Source organism: Myxine glutinosa, chromosome 5, assembly GCF_964187855.1.
Source record: "Myxine glutinosa chromosome 5, kmMyxGlut1.1, whole genome shotgun sequence".
In the NCBI taxonomy this organism is placed as follows: domain Eukaryota; kingdom Metazoa; phylum Chordata; class Myxini; order Myxiniformes; family Myxinidae; genus Myxine; species Myxine glutinosa.
In genome coordinates, this window is record NC_136265.1 from 116566893 (window position 1) to 116584776 (window position 17884).

The 17884-nt window shown below is 49.6% G+C and overlaps 1 protein-coding gene across 1 annotated transcript in view; it reads right to left on the reverse strand.

The window, feature by feature from the left end:
• Positions 1-3114: 3114 nt before the first annotated feature.
• Positions 3115-17884, reverse strand: part of LOC137427200 (uncharacterized) — a 165467-nt gene continuing 150697 nt past the window's right edge. The window contains exon 9 of the mRNA XM_068116460.2: positions 3115-15327. Within this exon, the coding sequence (XP_067972561.2) occupies positions 5317-15327 (10011 nt within the window). The 3' untranslated portion in view covers positions 3115-5316. The remainder of the gene's footprint in view (positions 15328-17884) is intronic.

The window sequence follows — 17884 nt, forward strand, 5'->3', positions numbered from 1 at the left end:
AACAACCACTTATCGTGGGGCAACTTATCATAATTGTGCATTTTGTGAGGAAAGCACCAAATTTGGCACACTAGTAGACTATCATATGAAAAGATCTGGATATTGGGCCATCTCAGATTCAGAGATTTGATTTTTGCAAGATTTCGATTCGATTGGGATCGAAGAGAACACCTTCTTCGTCTTCTGTACAGTGAAGTTACCAGCCCTGAATTCTCTGGCTACATCTGGGTGCTTCATTGGGAGCGCAACCATGTCCCTCAGGTGAACAAGGACCCACCTGGCATAGTGTGTGTGCTCTAAGGCATGGAACCATGGGACCAGTTCCGTCAGGGCATCAAGGTACGCACGTCGACCAGTCCCAACATCTCTAGTTCCAGCACAGTTGCCCAGTACTGAAAGTTGGGAATGTCTTCTCCTCTCTGGTGATACCGGTCTTCGAACTCAGGCAGGTCTTCTGCATCATCAGCATATGTCATACACGCACGGTGTTGCAGGATGTGCAGTGCCGCTGCAGTGATTTGATGAGCTCTTCTTGTGCGGGTGACGTGGGCAGCTCGCAGGAAGGGGTCGGCCGTCCCTGGCGTTGCAATCTCAGTTTGCAAATCTGCAAATCTTGCAAAAATCAAATCTCTGAATCTGAGATGGCCCAATATCCAGATCTTTTCATGATATGATAGTCTACTGGTGTGCCAAATTTGGTGCTTTCCTCACAAAATGCACAATTGTTATGCTATATTTAGCTTAGCTGCCGGACTATTAAGGGGGCCCATTAAACACAGAATCTTCGAGGTTAGTGGCAGGATTAACAGTCGATAGGCTCAAACTGGATTTGATTACAAAGAAACTGTGGATGGAGGGGTACAAGTTTATTGGCAGAATTGACAGGTACTTTTACCCGTCCCCCAAGCAGTACGAGACGGGGTCTTGCAATCACTTCTGTGTGTCTGTGTCCATCCAGGCCGGAACTTCTTTTTTTTTAACCATTTGAGTTTTGTCACCAAATTTTCAACAAAGCTTTATTATGAGAATATGGAAAAGGTCACATCAAATCGTCAATTTTCATCCGATTGACCTGAAATTTAGAGAACTTGAATGTTGGGTTACTGAATTGGTTCACCAATCAAAAGCTAGAAACGGATTATCCTTTTTAGGTCAAAAGCTCAAAGGTCAAGATTGAATAAAATCGTCAATTTTCATTTTTTGTGTTTTCGTCAGGTGTTGCTAATGGAAAAAGGAGAAGACGTCTGAATACAAACAGACTGGACGGGCGGAGTTAGAACACAGATCATGATGTAACAGGACGAAAACAAGTGGAAAGAGGTGTGTGTGTGCGCGTTTGTGCAAAGAGGTGAGAGGGGAGAGAGACCAACATCAGGGTGGAGGAACAAAATTGAGGGAGACTTGCAGAAATAAGAGATGTGGGGAAGAATCAAGGCAAAGGGAGGCCACACGGGGTGAACAAGATGGATACTGCCGCAAACTCTCGATCGCAGAAGTGCGAGAAAAAAACCTGGAAACCCAGAAAAGGTGGGCCTATGGAAGAGTAATGGGGATAGAAAAGATCAGGGTTGTGGATGGGGGATGACATGAGATGTTGGTGAACAGCTCTGTCCTGGAGGGAAAACTGAAATTGAAGAGTGGAGAAGTTGGTTCCATAGGGGTGGAAAAAGACGAAAAAATAAGTGGAGGTGAGCAGAGTGCGAATTTACGTAGTTTCATCAGAAGAGGGTTATGTCAGCCCATGTGCTCCGTGCAGAAACCTGGTAGGGGGAGTGGGCGGAACCAGGGGAAAGGGGGAGGGAGAAAGCACAGAAAGAGCAGAGGATGCAAGATCAGAAATAAGGCAGCAGAAGACAGAGACCACCGACCCAGCGGCGAAGTGATCGGCCTAGAAACTCAGCTTCATTGTGGGAGATTGCAATTATTATATTGAAGGCCTTGGTTTTCACGGCGTCAAGCTGAGAAAGGTGGAAGGCAAGGGAGCCAACCCGGGGGAGAGGTTGGGGGGTTGAGGGGGGGGGAAAGAGGAGCAGTACTCCATCAAGCTGAGGATGAAGGCCTTGCAGGTAGATAAAAGTTCAGGTGTGGCAAGGAAAGACTTTGCACGACAGAGGATGCCCAGTTGACCAATGACTTAAGAGGCAAACTTTGAGAGAGACAGAGAGAGAGACAGAGAGAGACAGACAGAGACAGAGACAGAGAGAGAGAGAGAGAGAGAGAGAGAGAGAGAGAGAGAGAGAGAGAGAGAGAGAGAGAGAGAGACAGAGAGACAGAGAGACAGAGAGACAGAGAGAGAGAAGATGATGAAGATCCAAGCCGATCAGTCAAAGGATCTCCATCATGTAGTTGATGATGTAGTTGTAGTTGAGGGTATCAGTTTTCACACCGTGTTTATGTAATGCTGTGATGTTGGCTGACTTCCAAGCAGAGGTAAGATGACTTCCGCAAATGATAGGGTGAACAGAACAGAAAAGGAATGTGCGAGCGTAGATGAACAGGTTTTTCAGACACGTGCACTGTTGTCCGGGCCAGTTACAGAATCAAAGTTTAGGGTTGCCAGAAACTCCTACACCTTCTCAGGTGCCAAAATATACAGAGTCCAGGAGCAGTTGGGTTTGATTGGGTAGGGTGGGTACAGAGATTGAGGGATGGAGACACAAGATTTTGAGGCAAACACAGAATTGAGGCATTCGGCCATCTCACAAGCAGTCTGCTGTGATTCCATTTGAAGAGGGAAGGGGTGGAGGGTGAACATACACCAGAAACCAACTTGACAAGGTGCCACCAGGTGTTAGAGGAGTGAGACAAGTTGGGTCAGTCCCGAGGTTGGACAGATGTTGTTTTCTGGCTGATTTAGTTATGGATCAGTGATTGGATACATGTATAGTGATTGTGATGGTTGGAGAGGGCCTCGTCAGAAGGTTAATGTGCTGACGGTGTTAGTTCAATCTTCACCCTAAAAATGAAGCGCAGGCATGATGAACCAAAGGTCTTCCTCCTGTGTTCAAGGTCTTTGCGTCATCCCCAATTTGCAACGAAGAAAAAACAAAAAGCCATAACCTATCACCAAGGAGACGAATGTTTCACTTGATAAAAAAAAGTGTGACAAGAGCATCAGAATTTCAAAGTTTTAATGGAAATACTTGTAGTAATACACAATACCAGCGCGAGGCCACGCTGTAGTATACCGATCATGTCCAGTCCCAAGGTGTGCTCGCACCGAGCCTACAGGTATCGCCCGTCCCGACCCGTGACGTGGGGAGCACTCGGGTGTTCATATCGTGCACTATCACGGACGGCATCAGGTAGAAACCGCACGCCGGTTCGTACAAAAGATTTTGTATAAAAACTTTAAACAAGCAAACTTGTACAGCATCACACCTTTCCCGCACGCACAAATAACACACCGTTTGCTTGCTATATTACAGGTATTCACAGAAGCTTTAAAAGATAAGGTAACCTTTATACAGCTTGGTTATTGTTTTGTTGCCTCTTTATACAATGGTCAAAAAGCTTAAATATTTTTGTTTATCAGACATCAGAATGATAGCATGTACAAGTCAAGTCCGAACACGAGAAGAAATAAAAATTAAAATGAAAGAACCATCAATCCAAGTGAAACTCCAAATTATGCCTTATTACCTCTTCAGAGTCCTAACGTTGTATGTACAAACCCTAAAAACGGGACAGGATCCAATCCACATGGAGTCGAGTCCGAGAAATACTGGAGAGTTGGGGTGAGAGAGACAGAGACAGAGACAGGGAGAGGAGTTAGGGGGAGGAGTGGGAGAGGGAATCTCACGAGACAAGGGAATTCTTCCCATTGGGACCTCAACTCTGCACGAACGAGTGTCCGAGGCTCAGGGGATGCAAAGACCCTGGTCTCCGCAAAATGGTGCATCATTTAACATCACCCATCAGTCAATCGCCTGTCAGAAATACAGCTACGATGTATCGAAAACATAAAAGGACGAGAAACCTTGCTGCACAACATGTGAACAAATGTATGCTCTCACAATGAAGACTTTTACAGGTAACAATTGTGTTCGGCATAACAAGGTGATGCACTGGAACAGCTTCGGCCCTTCACACGGGCATGGAAGACCTTTCTCAATCGAGGGAGTGGAACGAGCATTTTACGATCTATTTTGGCACACACATTCGCATTGGCTCACGCACCCCAAATTCCATCAAGTTCCACCCCAACGCAGTGCGCCCAGTGCACACGACACCAACCAATTTACAGACTTGTGCGGCGGACCAGGGTCTGGGTACCACAAGACCGGTCCACGTCGAGGTGGATTGGCGTGCTTTGCCAGGATTTTAAATTCAAGGAACACAAGTTAAATGAACATGAAAACGCGATGCAACTGCAGTTTTTACCTGCACTGTACAAATGACAGTCGTCAAGAATAATGGGACGTGAATAATCAAGCGAATGATTGACTGATCATCCCAGCTTTACATGTTTGCATCATGACCAGGGAAAAAGTCTACTGTTTAATCAAACAGACACGACCAATGCGCTTTTAAAATGGCGTTCCCAACATTAACAGAACCAAAACGATGTGGATTTGCGTGAATTCGATAAACTGATTACTCCTGCAATCCTCAACTTGGGGTAACCAATAAAAAACACCATGCACATGCACCACTCGATTATTATGATCACATGTCAAAATTCAGTCTTTATGGTCTATTAAAAGAAATTAAATGCAAGTCGTCTAAGTGATGTGTTGCCCCTAACCTCTCCCCCAAAAATTCCCAAATCCTTATTGCCTCTTGAAAATCTTGCAATTAAAAAAAATAAAAATAAATAATAATAATAAAAAATCACCCTTCAATGACCTTTTCGGTGTCTCAAAGCAAAAATGGAGTTGAATGGCAATCTGGAACAGTCTTGGTGTTTTCGATGTTGAAATATAAGCTTTAAAACAATTTTTTTTAGATCCAGATACACTCTTCTCTGTGTCGACACAATACAGCGGATGTCATTTACAATGCAAAATTGTGGTGAAAGGGCATCAATATTGCAGATAATATCAAGTGTAAAAATCGTTTTTGCAAGTTCTTTGTTGAGGCCTCTGCATGAAAGGTGCTTTAGCAGGAAGGCTGACAGAGTAGGAAGGAGAAGGGCCTAACTAAAAATAAAATAAAGAAAAACTGCGGTAACTTTTAACAACTTTGCATGATGCAAATGCAACATTGCACAAAATCACAAAGCACCACCTGTATGATCTTAAGACTGAATGAGCTTCTCCAGCACAACAAGAAGTGTTGCTGAATTAAGGATTTAATTATTTTTTTTTAAATTCATTATTGTTCTGAAGCGAGCACAAGACGCTCAAGCACAACCACAGGTTTCAGCGCTAAAAGCTGGTGCACCTTCCGATCAAGCAGTTTTCTTTCCAGCACAACACGCAAGTTCATTCCACCCTCGATGACTACTGCCTCCTCCTCTTGCTGACTGATTGCGTTTGCAAAACTCTTGAGTGCCAGGTGTCCAACACGTCTACCGGACATGCGACGGCCTTTACTTCGAGCACGCAGATGATGAGGAGTCCACTTTGAAGGTGAGAGAGAATGTCTTGCAAGATACGAGCCTTTCAGAAAGTGGATAAAAGATGCCTCATATCGACAGGGTTGTGATGCATTGGAGGTGTCACTGACCAGTGGTTTACGATGACTTTCAAAAACATCTGTTTTGCGTGGACGGCCACGTTTGCGAGGCAAATGACTGAGCTTCCTTGAAGACGATGCATCGTGTGAGAAACGAGTCCTATCAAATCCATTTGACAAAGGGATGTGGTGATGGATTAACTGAGATGATTGTGTGGGGACATGAACCAAAGGCAAAGGCCGAGTGGGGTCGGGACCAGATGGCGACGTCCAAGCGAGGTCGGCATCAGACGGTGACATCCGAGCAGGGTCGGGACCAGACGGTGATGTCGGAGCGGGGACGGGACCAAACGGTGACGTCCGAGCGGGGACGGGACCAGACGGCGACGTCCGAGCGGGGACGGGACCAGACGGCGACGTCCGAGCGGGGACGGGACCAGACGGCGACGTCCGAGCGGGGACGGGACCAGACGGCGACGTCCGAGCGGGGACGGGACCAGGCAACGACGTCCGAGCGGGGACGGGACCAGACGGCGACGTCCGAGCGGGGACGGGACCAGACGGCGACGTCCGAGCGGGGACGGGACCAGACGGCGACGTCCGAGCGGGGACGGGACCAGACGGCGATGTCCGGGCGGGGACGGGACCAGACGGCGATGTCCGGGCGGGGACGGGACCTGACGGCGACGTCTGGGCGGGGACGGGACCAGACGGCGACGTCCGGGCGGGGTCGGGACCAGACGGCGAAGTCCGGGCGGGGTCGGGACCAGACGGCGACGTCCGAGTGGGGTCGGGACCAGATGGCGACGTCCGAGCGGGGTCGGGACCAGACGGCGACATCCGAGTGGGGTCAGGACCAGACGGCGACGTCAGAGCGGGGTCGGGACGAGATGTTGAGAAGTGTCTGCGGTTTCGACTGTAGATTGGCGTATTACAATTCAATAAGGAAGAACTGGCATGGCCACCATCCAATGAGGAAGGAAGCACACGGTGATTACTCCAAGGGCAGGTTCGCACACGGCAATTCTTCAAAGGACACACAAGTGAGCCCTCATGAGACAGGGGATTGGCAGGATTATGGCTGTGGCACGAAACGGGAAGAGGGAAGCGGTTTGAGCAAGACGACATTGGTAAGGATTGACTACGGCTGGGCAGAATGGGAGGTGCAGGAATGCGAAACGGTGAGGTTGGGGGTGCCATTCTAGTGTGAATGCGGGATGACAGAGCTGATGGGGAGGAGGTGCTGCATGAAGGGGGTGATACAGAGAGTCCATGACATGAGGATGAAGAAGGTACTTGGCCACGGAATGAAGCAACAGATGGTGAGGGGACACGGCACTGAACCGCATGAGAGGATGTGTGTCCGCTGTGCGAGGCAACATTATGTGTGGGGATGTGGCATGAGGAAGCAGAGGGTGACTGGCCGCGGCACGAGGAAGCAGAGGACAACTGGCCGCGGCAGGAGGAAGCAGAGGGCGACTGTCCGCGGCACGAGGAAGCAGAGGGCGACTGTCCGCGGCACGACGCAGCAGATGGTGACTGCCCGTGACACGAGGAAGCAGAGGGCGACTGCCCGCGGCACGAGGAAGCAGAGGGCGACTGTCCGCGGCATGAGGAAGCAGAGGGCGACTGTCCGCGGCACGAGGAAGCTGAGGGCGACTGTCTGCGGCACGATGAAGCTGAGGGCGACTGTCCGCGGCACGATGAAGCAGAGGGCGACTGTCCGCGGCACGAGGAAGCAGAGGGCGACCGTCCGCGGAATGAGAAAGCAGAATGCAACTGTCCACGGTATGAAGAAGGAGAGGGTGACTGGCCGCGACATGAGGAAGCAGAAGGGGAATGTCCGCGACACGAGGAAACAGAGGGCGAATGTCCATGACACGTGGAAGCAGAAAGAGAATGTCCACGACATGGGGAAGTGGAAGGAATATGACTGCGACATGAGGAAGGAGTAGATGACTGTCTGCGGCAGGAAGAAGCAACGGTTGCATGGGTGTGGTATGAAGTAGCAGACTGTGCATTGCTGTGGCTTGAAGAATGAGAGGGTGCATGGCCACGGAAAGAGGCAGCAGAGAGAGTGTGGCCATGGCATGAGGTAGCAGGTTGTGCCACGCTGCGGCCTGGGGCAGGATTGGGCGCCACACTACGGCAGGTGGGAGGAGATGCTCTATGGCCTCGGCATGAGACAGAAGAAGGCACAGGGCCACGGAATGATGAAACAGAAGGTGAGTGGCTGTGGAACGAGGCAGCAATGGGTGTGCGACTATTACACAAGGAGGCAGAAGACAAGTGGTCTCGGCACAAGACATCAGATTGTGTGTGGTGACGGAAAGAAGCAGCAGAGGAAGAAAGACCATGGAATGAGGCAGTAGATGGTGTGTGGCTGTGGCACGAGGGAGCAGTATTTGCTTGGCCACGACCCTGAGGAGCCAAGTGAGAAATGGCACTGGATGGAGGAGCTGATGGGGAGGACGTGATGGATGGAGGAGCTGACAGGGACGGTGTGCTAGACAGAGGAGCTGACAGGGACAGTGTGCTAGACAGAGGAGCTGACAGGGACAGTGTGCTAGACAGAGGAGCCGATGGGGAGCGGGCACAAGATGAAGTAGCAGACAGGGAGTGAGCGATGGAAAGAGGAGCTGACAGGGAGCGAGCGATGGAAGGAGGAGCCGACAGGGAGCTGGTGCTGGAAGGAGGAGCTGAAGGGGACTTGGTGCTGGAAGGAGGAGCTGAAGGGGACTTGGTGCTGGAAGGAGGAGCTGAAGGGGACTTGGTGCTGGAAGGAGGAGCTGAAGGGGACTTGGTGCTGGAAGGAGGAGCTGAAGGGGCCTTGGTGCTGGAAGGAGGAGATGAAGGGGACTTGGTGCTGGAAGGAGGAGCTGAAGGGGACTTGGTGCTGGAAGGAGGAGCTGAAGGGGACTTGGTGCTGGAAGGAGGAGCTGAAGGGGACTTGGTGCCGGAAGGAGGAGCTGAAGGGGACTTGGTGCCGGAAGGAGGAGCTGAAGGGGGGTTGGTGCTGGAAGGAGGAGCTGAAGGGGACTTGGTGCTGGAAGGAGGAGCTGTAGGGGACTTGGTGCTGGAAGGAGGAGCTGAAGGGGACTTGGTGCTGGAAGGAGGAGCTGAAGGGGACTTGGTGCTGGAAGGAGGAGCTGAAGGGGCCTTGGTGCTCGAAGGAGGAGTAGACAGGAAGTGGGCAAAGGATGGAGCAGACTTGCAATTTAGAGGAGCCAATGGGTCGGGGATGCTGTGGGGAGGAGCCAAAGGAAAGCAGGCATTGGGAAGTATCGTCTGGCATGGAGCACTGCATGGAGGAGCTGACATGGAACGGGTGCCATGAGCAAGAGCTGACAGGGAATAGACACCGTGTGGAGGAACTGACGGGGAAAGGGTGCTGCACATTGAAACCGATGGTAAACAGGCACTGTGCGAGGGAGCTGACGGGGACAAGGCGCTGGAAAGGGGAGCCACTGTAGAGTGGGCATTGCTTGGAGGAGCCACAGGGGAGGAACCAATGCTGGGAGGAGCTGATGGGGATCGGACGATGCTCAGAGGAGCCAAAGGAGTGTGAGTGATGCTCAATGGAGCTGACAGAGAGCAAGTGGTGCGAGAAGCTGAAGGTGAGAGGGTGGTGATTGGAGGAGCAGATGGGAAGTGTGTATTGCATGGAAGACCGAATGGAGAAAGGCAGGTGCCCACAGAAACCGACAGGGAGGAACAGCTGCCAAGCAGAGCCAAGGATGGGTTGCTGCCCAGAAGAGCCGATGGGGAGAGGTCACTGCCTTCAGTTGCTGAAATGGAGGGGTAGCTTCTCGGAAGTTGCGAATGAGAGGGCTCGTTGCCTGGAGGAGCTGACAGAAAAGGGTTGCTACTCGTAGGAGCCAACGGGAAGGGGTTGCTGCATGGCCGAATCGACTGGGAGTCACTGCCCAGGGGAATCAACCAGGTGGGGTCGCTGGCTTGAGGGGCTAACCGGGAGGAGTCGCTGCCTAGAGTGTAGGGGGTGCTGCCCAGAGGAGACGAAGGTGATAGGTTGCTGCCTGGGGGAGCCAACAAGGAGGAGTTGCTGTACAGAGGAGCCGACGAAGAAGGGTCACTGCCCCGAGGAGCCCATGGGGAGGGATCACTACCCGGATCAGCAGTTGGTGAGGTGTCACTACGTTGAGGAGCCGACAGGGAGGAGTCACTACGTTGAGGAGCCGACAGGGAGGCATCACTACCATGAAGAGCCGACAGGGAGGCATCACTACCCTGAGGAGCCGACAGGGAGGCGTCACTGCCTGGTGCTGATGATGAGGGGTAATTGTCCAGAGGAGCAAATGAGGAGGGGTCGCTGTTTGGAGGAGACAACAAGGAGGGGTCACTGCACGGAAGAGCTGACAGGAATGGTTCGCTGCCCAGAGGAGGTGACAGGTAGGGGTCGCTGCCCCAAGGAGCTGAAAGGGAAGGGTCATTGCCCCAAAGAGCCGACGTGGAAGAATCGCTACCCATACAATCAGACAGGGAGTGGTCGCTGTCCGGAGCAGCGGACGGTGAGGTGTCGCTACGCTGAGGGCCCGACAGGAAAGTGTCATGGCTCAGCGGAGCCGACGGGGAAGGGTTGCTGGCTGGCATAGCCGACATGGAGGGATCACTGCTTGGAGGCGGTGATGGTGAGCAGGTGATGCCTGGAGGATTCTGTGTGGCAGTAATTCGGTGTAAAGCAGCGGAATGAATGTGGTCATCGCTTGACAGACCTGACGAGTCAGGTTCAGGATAAAAATGCCCGAATTCTGTGCTAGCACATGTTGGGCTAGATTTGCCATGTCCGTGGAACACCTTGCTAGAAGGAGAAAGGCCATGAAATAAATGGCTGGAAGAAGGGCCGCTATGGAGCACATGGTTGGGAGAGGTGCGGCCACGGCACATCTGGTTGGGAGTTTCGCTGCTGCGGCAAAACTTGCCCTTCAAGGTTCGGCTGCGTTCGAACTGGCCTGCCGACGCTTGGTCGCGTTCGAACTGGCCTGCCGACGCACGGCCGCGGCACAACTGGCCTGCCGACGCACGGCCGTGGCACAACTGGCCTGCCGACGCACGGCCGCGGCACAACTGGCCTGCCGTCGCACGGCCGCGGCACAACTGGCCTGCCGACGCACGGCCGCGGCACAACTGGCCTGCCGACGCACGGCCGCGGCACAACTGGCCTGCCGACGCACGGCCGCGGCACAACTGGCCTGCCGACGCACGGCCGCGGCACAACTGGCCTGCCGACGCACGGCCGCGGCACAACTGGCCTGCTGACGCACGGCCGCGGCACAACTGGCCTGCCGATGCACGGCCGCGGCACAACTGGCCTGCCGACGCACGGCCGCGGCACAACTGGCCTGCCGACGCACGGCCGCGGCACAACTGGCCTGCCGACGCACGGCCGCGGCACAACTGGCCTGCCGACGCACGGCCGCGGCACAACTGGCCTGCCGAGGCACGGCCGGGGCACAAATGCCTGGCTAAGGCTTGGCTACGGCACAAGTGGCTGGGTGAGGAACGAGAAGGGCCTATTGTTGTGGCAAGGGAGCAGTTGTGGTCATGGGGTAACTGCTTGGTGTTGGAGTAGTTTGGACTATGGTTTACTGATGTGGGAAGAGTTTGGAGAGGATGTACAGAGGAAAGCTCATGTCCCTTGTTTACTGGAGAGACAAATGTATGGTTACTCTTCAGCAAAGAAGCAAGAGCAGGGCCACGACTCAATGAAGGGTGCTTCTCATTATCGTCCAACATAGAGTTGTGTTGGCGACGAGATATGAATGTTGACTGTTGTCGGCTCCTGCATTTCAATAGCGAAGTAAGCTCCATATCATTTTCTAATGAAGAATCTGGTACAGTGTGCTGTTCCAATGGGGAACCTGTTGCATCATCTGCTTCCAACGCGGAGGCTAGTGCAGCATCCTTCTCCAACACTGAGGTGGCCACATCGTCTCGATCCAGCGTGGATGTGGTTGCAACGCCCGGTTCCAATGTGGAGGTGGACGTAAGCCCTGGATTAAAAGTGGAGGTGAGCACAGTGCCCGGATCCATGGAGGTGGGTGCATCTTCCTGTTTCAAAGGATAGGCAGATGCAGCTTCTGGTTCCAAAGCGGAGGCAGATGCAGCTTCTGGTTCCAAAGCGGAGGCAGGTGCAGTGTCCTGATGCACAGGAGAGTCAGGCATAATACCCAGATCAAACTGTGAGACAAGCATGGGGTCAGGATTTAACAATGAGTTAAGTACTGGCTTGCAATCTGCAGATGAATCATGATCAGGGTTGTGATTTGTCATTGAGCCAGCTTTAAAGTCATAGTTCGATCTCCAGTTTTGCACATGATCATGATCCATTGGTTTTCCACTGCTTGGTGAAGCATCAGCACTAGCCCGGTGCCTCTTTGGGTCTGGATGCTGGCGATGAAGAACCAGGCTAGATAAATGCAGTTCAATATATGCAGCTGGCATCCTGTGTACACGGCGATAGTGCCGAATAAGACTGTAGGAACTACTCAACACACCGCAGCAACTAATCAGCATGCATGCATGCGTTTTTTTCAGGTGGCCGCTATATTTGCAAATTTGCAGAGCATCTTCATTTGACTTGAGAATGGACGGTGGGAGTTCATCGGTTTTTGTGCTGCAATCTGTGACTTTTGTGCCATTGCACAAATAAATCCACTCACCTGACTCTCCCCTCACAATTTGTTTTATTTGTTTCATTTGTTTTTGAGAGGTTTTGTCAACCGAGAGATCATGTTTGCGCCGCATGTGACGCCTCAGTTTTGCTAGTGTATTGAATTCCCCTGAGCAATTCTGAAGATCACACACATATTTAATGAATGGGGATGTAGATTCCTCAGTAGTTGAAGCCTTACTAAGATGTGCACGCAAGCCTGGAGTTTTTTTGTTCAACCTTTTATTTTTGGAATTAACAGGCACACCAGTCCCTCTCATGCATGTCTGAATAGGCTTTGAAAGGTCATTCTTCCCTGCAGGTTCAGCAAAAACTCCAGCAGGAGATGTAACATGTGAGTTATCTTCAGGTGTTGGCAGAGGAATGGAGCTATTTTCCAAAGGTTGGGGTACCGATGACTCACCAGAAAGGCAAGAAGCTGCATTAGACATAACTTGAAATCCTGGTGGTGACTGCTTTTGTGGAGACTCTACACTGCTGAAACGTTGTACGTGCTCATGGCGAGAAAGGTTTGAATAGCAAGTGAAGGAACCCAGGGTGTTAAGCTGCTCAAGAAATTCATCCGCATCATCTGGAGATATGTAATGCTGTACTTCGTCAGAACTCAAATTGTGATAGTCACGGTAATGATCTATAAGCTTGCCAAACTTCGCGAAATACTGACTGCACTTTATCATATTACACGTATAAAAACGTGTTGGTTTGTCACAAGTGTTGCCGTTGAGTTGCAAAACATCGTCGTTCTCCAGTTTCATGCTAGTTACAAGCATCTTACACTCCTGCATTACCTGCGTCACCGGTACATGAGATTCAGCTTTCAGCACAGGTGGAATCTCACGTGATGTGCTGCATTCGGCCTCAGAAGGATTTCCTGCAGCTTGCAGCCTCACTTTGACCGCTTTGCTCAGTTGTTTTCGCACTGAATCTGGAACATTAGGGTTAGCCAGATCATCCTGGTTATCAAAAGGAGCCAAAGATGAAAGAGGTGGAGAGAAGGAAGGGTGGGAAGCTGGATGGATCTGACCATTGCAATCAGTTTCTGTGGCTACACTTGGTGCCACCTGGTCGACAGGCCCTGGCTGCCGCCCAAGCATGGAGAAGGATGACGGTAGCAGCCGCGTACCAGTTTGACTTGTATCTTCCGAAATCAGCTCCCCAAGGACCTTCTGTCCATATGCACCCAAAGTACTGGTTGGGCTCTCTTGTTTCTCTGTGTAGCTGACATGTGATATCACCTCCTGTTTGATTGGGCTGCTGAGATTTGTGGCAATTGATTTCAGTGATTCACTGCACAACTTGTCAAGCTCTTGGCCTTCAATCTTGTGAACGCTGCGGTAGTGGGAGCGTAAATTGGAATTACGTGTAAATGCTTTGGTGCAAGGCGTGAGGAAACAGTGGAAGGGTGTGAATGTTGACTTGCAGTGAGTGAGATTGCCAACGTCATCACGGCTGTAATCGTGCGTCTTCATGTAATGATTGACCAGTGCACTGCGTGTCAGAGCGTTGTACTTGCATCCCTCCAGGTGGCATATGAATGGGCGGATCGACACCTTCATGTTAACATTCGTGGCATGCTTTCGATGTTTCGCAGACTTGTGTTTCCGTGGTGTAGACGTATCTTTGTTACATTTGCTGTCTGTGCCACTGGTGTCCTCCTGTGCTTCAGAAAATGCTCCAAATAAATCATCCATGCCAAGATTACAGTGAGAATCATCATTACTATCAGACCCGGTGCCCCAGTATAAAGAGTTGTAGGGATTGTCTGAGGATGTCCAGTCCACTCCATCTCTGTCATCATCGTCACCATGAGCTTCACTATTCTCCAAATCCATCTGTCTCACCGTTTCCAAGATCTCACTCACACTTATCTCACCAAAGATATTACTTTCACAACTTGTCCCGTCTGGTTGAAGATCTGCAGCAAAGCTAGATGAATGCTCGACGAGTGATTCATTGGGAAACCTCAAAGGAAGATTTCCACTTTCTGTGCATTTAGTGTGGATCGCATCGTTTGACAAGCTGCTGGGATCTTTGCTACAACTGTCACTGTTATTACCTGTGGCTTTTTGCATGGACTGTGACTGCTGGTACTGAAACGAGACACTCTGGAGAGGTAAGTGAGTATTTGGAACCGAATTGTTATATGATGGGGCACAGTAAGGATATGAAGAAGAGCTGGGTGGATCCTGAGTTGAAACAATATGTGGGGATTGGGCAGGAAGAGTCAGATTCGAATTAAGACCATCATAAGATGCTATGGGAGGTTCGGAAGAGGGAAACAATGTTTGTACGGTTTCCCCAAAATTAGGCTCATATGGATGTGCTGGTGGTTCAATATTTGAATTCAGAGATGCATGGTAGGGCTCAGTTGTGGGAATATGTGCAGTGTGTGTGTTGGTGTCACCGCATGGTCTGTAGGAACCTGAAGAACGGGAACATTTCCATTCAGGTGGATTGAGATGGGTGGAGTGTTGGCTAGGGGTATCAAAAGCAAGCATTTTGGTGAAGGGCGTCGTCTCAAAACGTTGGCCGGGCAAAATGGCCTGTGAAAAAGGAACCTGCGGGACATCATTAACGAAGCTCGTCTCAACGCATGTTAGTGAGTTGGTCTTATTTGGCTCTTTAATAGCTGCGCCTATTTCTGAAGCAACATTTTCATTGGAAAATCCAGCTATACAGTCATCAACAGGCCTCCCATTGGGGGCATGTCTAATTTGTGGAGCCATATCTCCTGCTTTATCTTGCATCGTTTCAGCAATTTCTACTTTATGACAGTTGGTAGTGATGTCCACCTTCGTGTCTCCACTGCTTGTCGCGTTTTGCAGTGCATATGGCAAGGAAACCCCCTTCTCGCCTTTGCCACTCTTCACAAGTATGGCAGCATTGCTGGGCTCGTTCTCAGTCAAACCCAAATGCTCCAGTGGCCCTTCAGCTTTGCGTTTGGTCGTGATGCGACCGCCAAGACGCTTACCACTCTCGTACACCATGGAACAGTGCGTGCAGACAAACTTGCCATCCTACGTACAAAACGCAATAGGATGAGTGTCAATGTAAACTCAGCAAAACGTAAATTCAAAAATAACTACAAGAACTCAATAAATGGAAAATTAAAATACATCAACATCAATTACTATAAATACCACAGAGTTCATAGAACATGATACGCCACACAGTGTTAAGTATATACTTCAATTTTAATAAAATGATGATTTTAACACGTTGACTGTCGACGAAGAGTATCTATCTATAATTCCATTAATCTCTGTGTGTATGTGTGTTTGTATGTGTGTTTGTATGTGTGTTTGTATGTGTGTATGTTTGTCTGTGACCGCTGTTTCTCGACAACTACCGGTCCGATATACTTGAAACTTGCCAGGTATATTGCTGGGGACCCGAGGATGTGCCTTTTCAAGGTTTCATATTAATCGGACAAGTAGTTACCGAGCTATGGCGATTTCTTTACCAAACACTGCAAGCCGTTCGCTTTGGACCAAACCATTGCATGTAAATAGAGGGGGGGGTTCTGTGGTCGTTGCGAATGGACCAAACCATTCATGTAAATAGAGGGGGGGGGGGGGGGGTTCTGTGGTCGTTACTGCCACGTGGTGTCAAAGTTTTTTTTTGTTGTTGTTGTTTGCACGCATGTTTTTTTGCACCCACGTACGGGCACGCCCTAGGATGTTTACACACACACACCCCTACACAAATTTTTTTTTTTTTTTTTTTTTGGCAAGGAACGGGCACCCACGTACGGGCACGTCCTAGCTTATATATAGTACGGGCATGCCCTAGTACTCCTAATGCTGGGTGTACTAGATTCAACCACTTGGAATATTCTGGTAGAAAAGCTACTGTAATGTAAACAGAATATGCTGCTGTGACAGATAACGTAACAAGCGATCCGCTGGCAGTTCGGTTATCATAAATCGATGTAATACATAATCATGATTATCATTATCGGTCTCCTTAAGAAGTTTTTCCGCTTTATCTGCATTCCTTCGTGCTATTTTGAAGGGTAGCGGTAAAACAGATAGCGAAAAAAAAGAAAACACGTGGTACTGAGCTACATGATCTACCATGAGCAATGACTTGATACCAACATCAAATGACCAGATAGATCGTGCCTGGACAATCGTCTAGAGGCAGTGATGTAGGGATTGTTATGTGATGGCAATACTGTTAGCTACTCTCCAAACCAACATCATCCCTATCTTGTTTAGGACCTTGTTTAGGCTGTAGTTTGTCATCCCTACATTACCTATTTAATTTAGCATAAATTTTTTTATTAACTTGTTTCTGTAATTTTTTGCAATGTGGAATAACACAATGGTACGGTACTCAGAGGATACCCAATCTTGGAGCAAAAGTGCCAAGATATCTGAGTCAGCAAAGTCAAACACTGCACATATGCTCCTATATTGTCTTACGTAACCCCGACTGTATCTTGCAGCTCTGTCTTATTGCTCGTTTCTCAAAGAGTAATGTCTTCATCCAGCCTTCATCCGAACCGCGCTCACAATGACCTGCACTTAGAAATGCCAGAATAACTGGTGTGGTTTCCCTTTAACCAATAGGGTGGGGACAGAGGGAACAGGCGGAGCCTCTCGAGGAATTTCTGCACGGCGGACACGTGAAAGACACTCTCGTGGATTTTACTGTTTTGCTTACTTGAAGTGTCAATAAAACTTATTGTACACTCGAAATGCAAATGTCCTCGATAAACTACTATGAGAGTACGAAAAGATACTCCAACCTTTGTTTTGTATCAGTGGGTGGGGCTGACATTTAAAAAAATCTGCATCACCCCTCCTAAGTAGAGTCGACAGTGCCAGCGCACTCTCTGATAATAGTTTTGTAAAATTAACTTCAATGAAGAACTTTATCAAGACAAGATATAAGTATTTATCTGTAGTATCCAAATCCTGGTTCTGGGAAATCAGAGGACCTCGGTAATACTCGAGTAGATTCTCACCAGACAAAAATGCATCACTATAAATCATCAGAAAGACGTTAATCAAACACACTGTGCACGCTCTCTTATCTGCGCATGCGCATAGCAAGGTTCAGGGTTGATCAAGTAAGCGTGGGGTGTGGCCTTGTCAAACTACGATGGCGTCGGTTGAGTACGAGAGAACCCGCTCTCAGAGAGTATCTGTAAATATTGAACTGTAGAAATGAACTGGAGAAACAAATTATAACAAAGGATTCTGCACCAAGTGAAACTCCAGTCATTGGCATTGAGACCCAGCTCAGAAATACACACCATCTGAATAATTATTATAATATTTGAGTCGATGATGTTCGACTACTGATTTACAAATGTTGTGGCACAAACTTTATAGACGTGCTCACCAGTGGCGTACTGAGGGTGTCTGGCATAATTTTTAATTAAAAAAAAAAAAACATAATTGTTCCCCCTCCACCCCCTGCTTCCACCTCCCTCTCCCAAATCCCCAACCCCAGTAGCCATAGGTAATACTGATAGGGCATAGACATAAGGAAACTAGGATCTGTATATATATATGAATATCAATTGACCATTGACCACTCCAGGCGATGCAGTATGCCAAAACA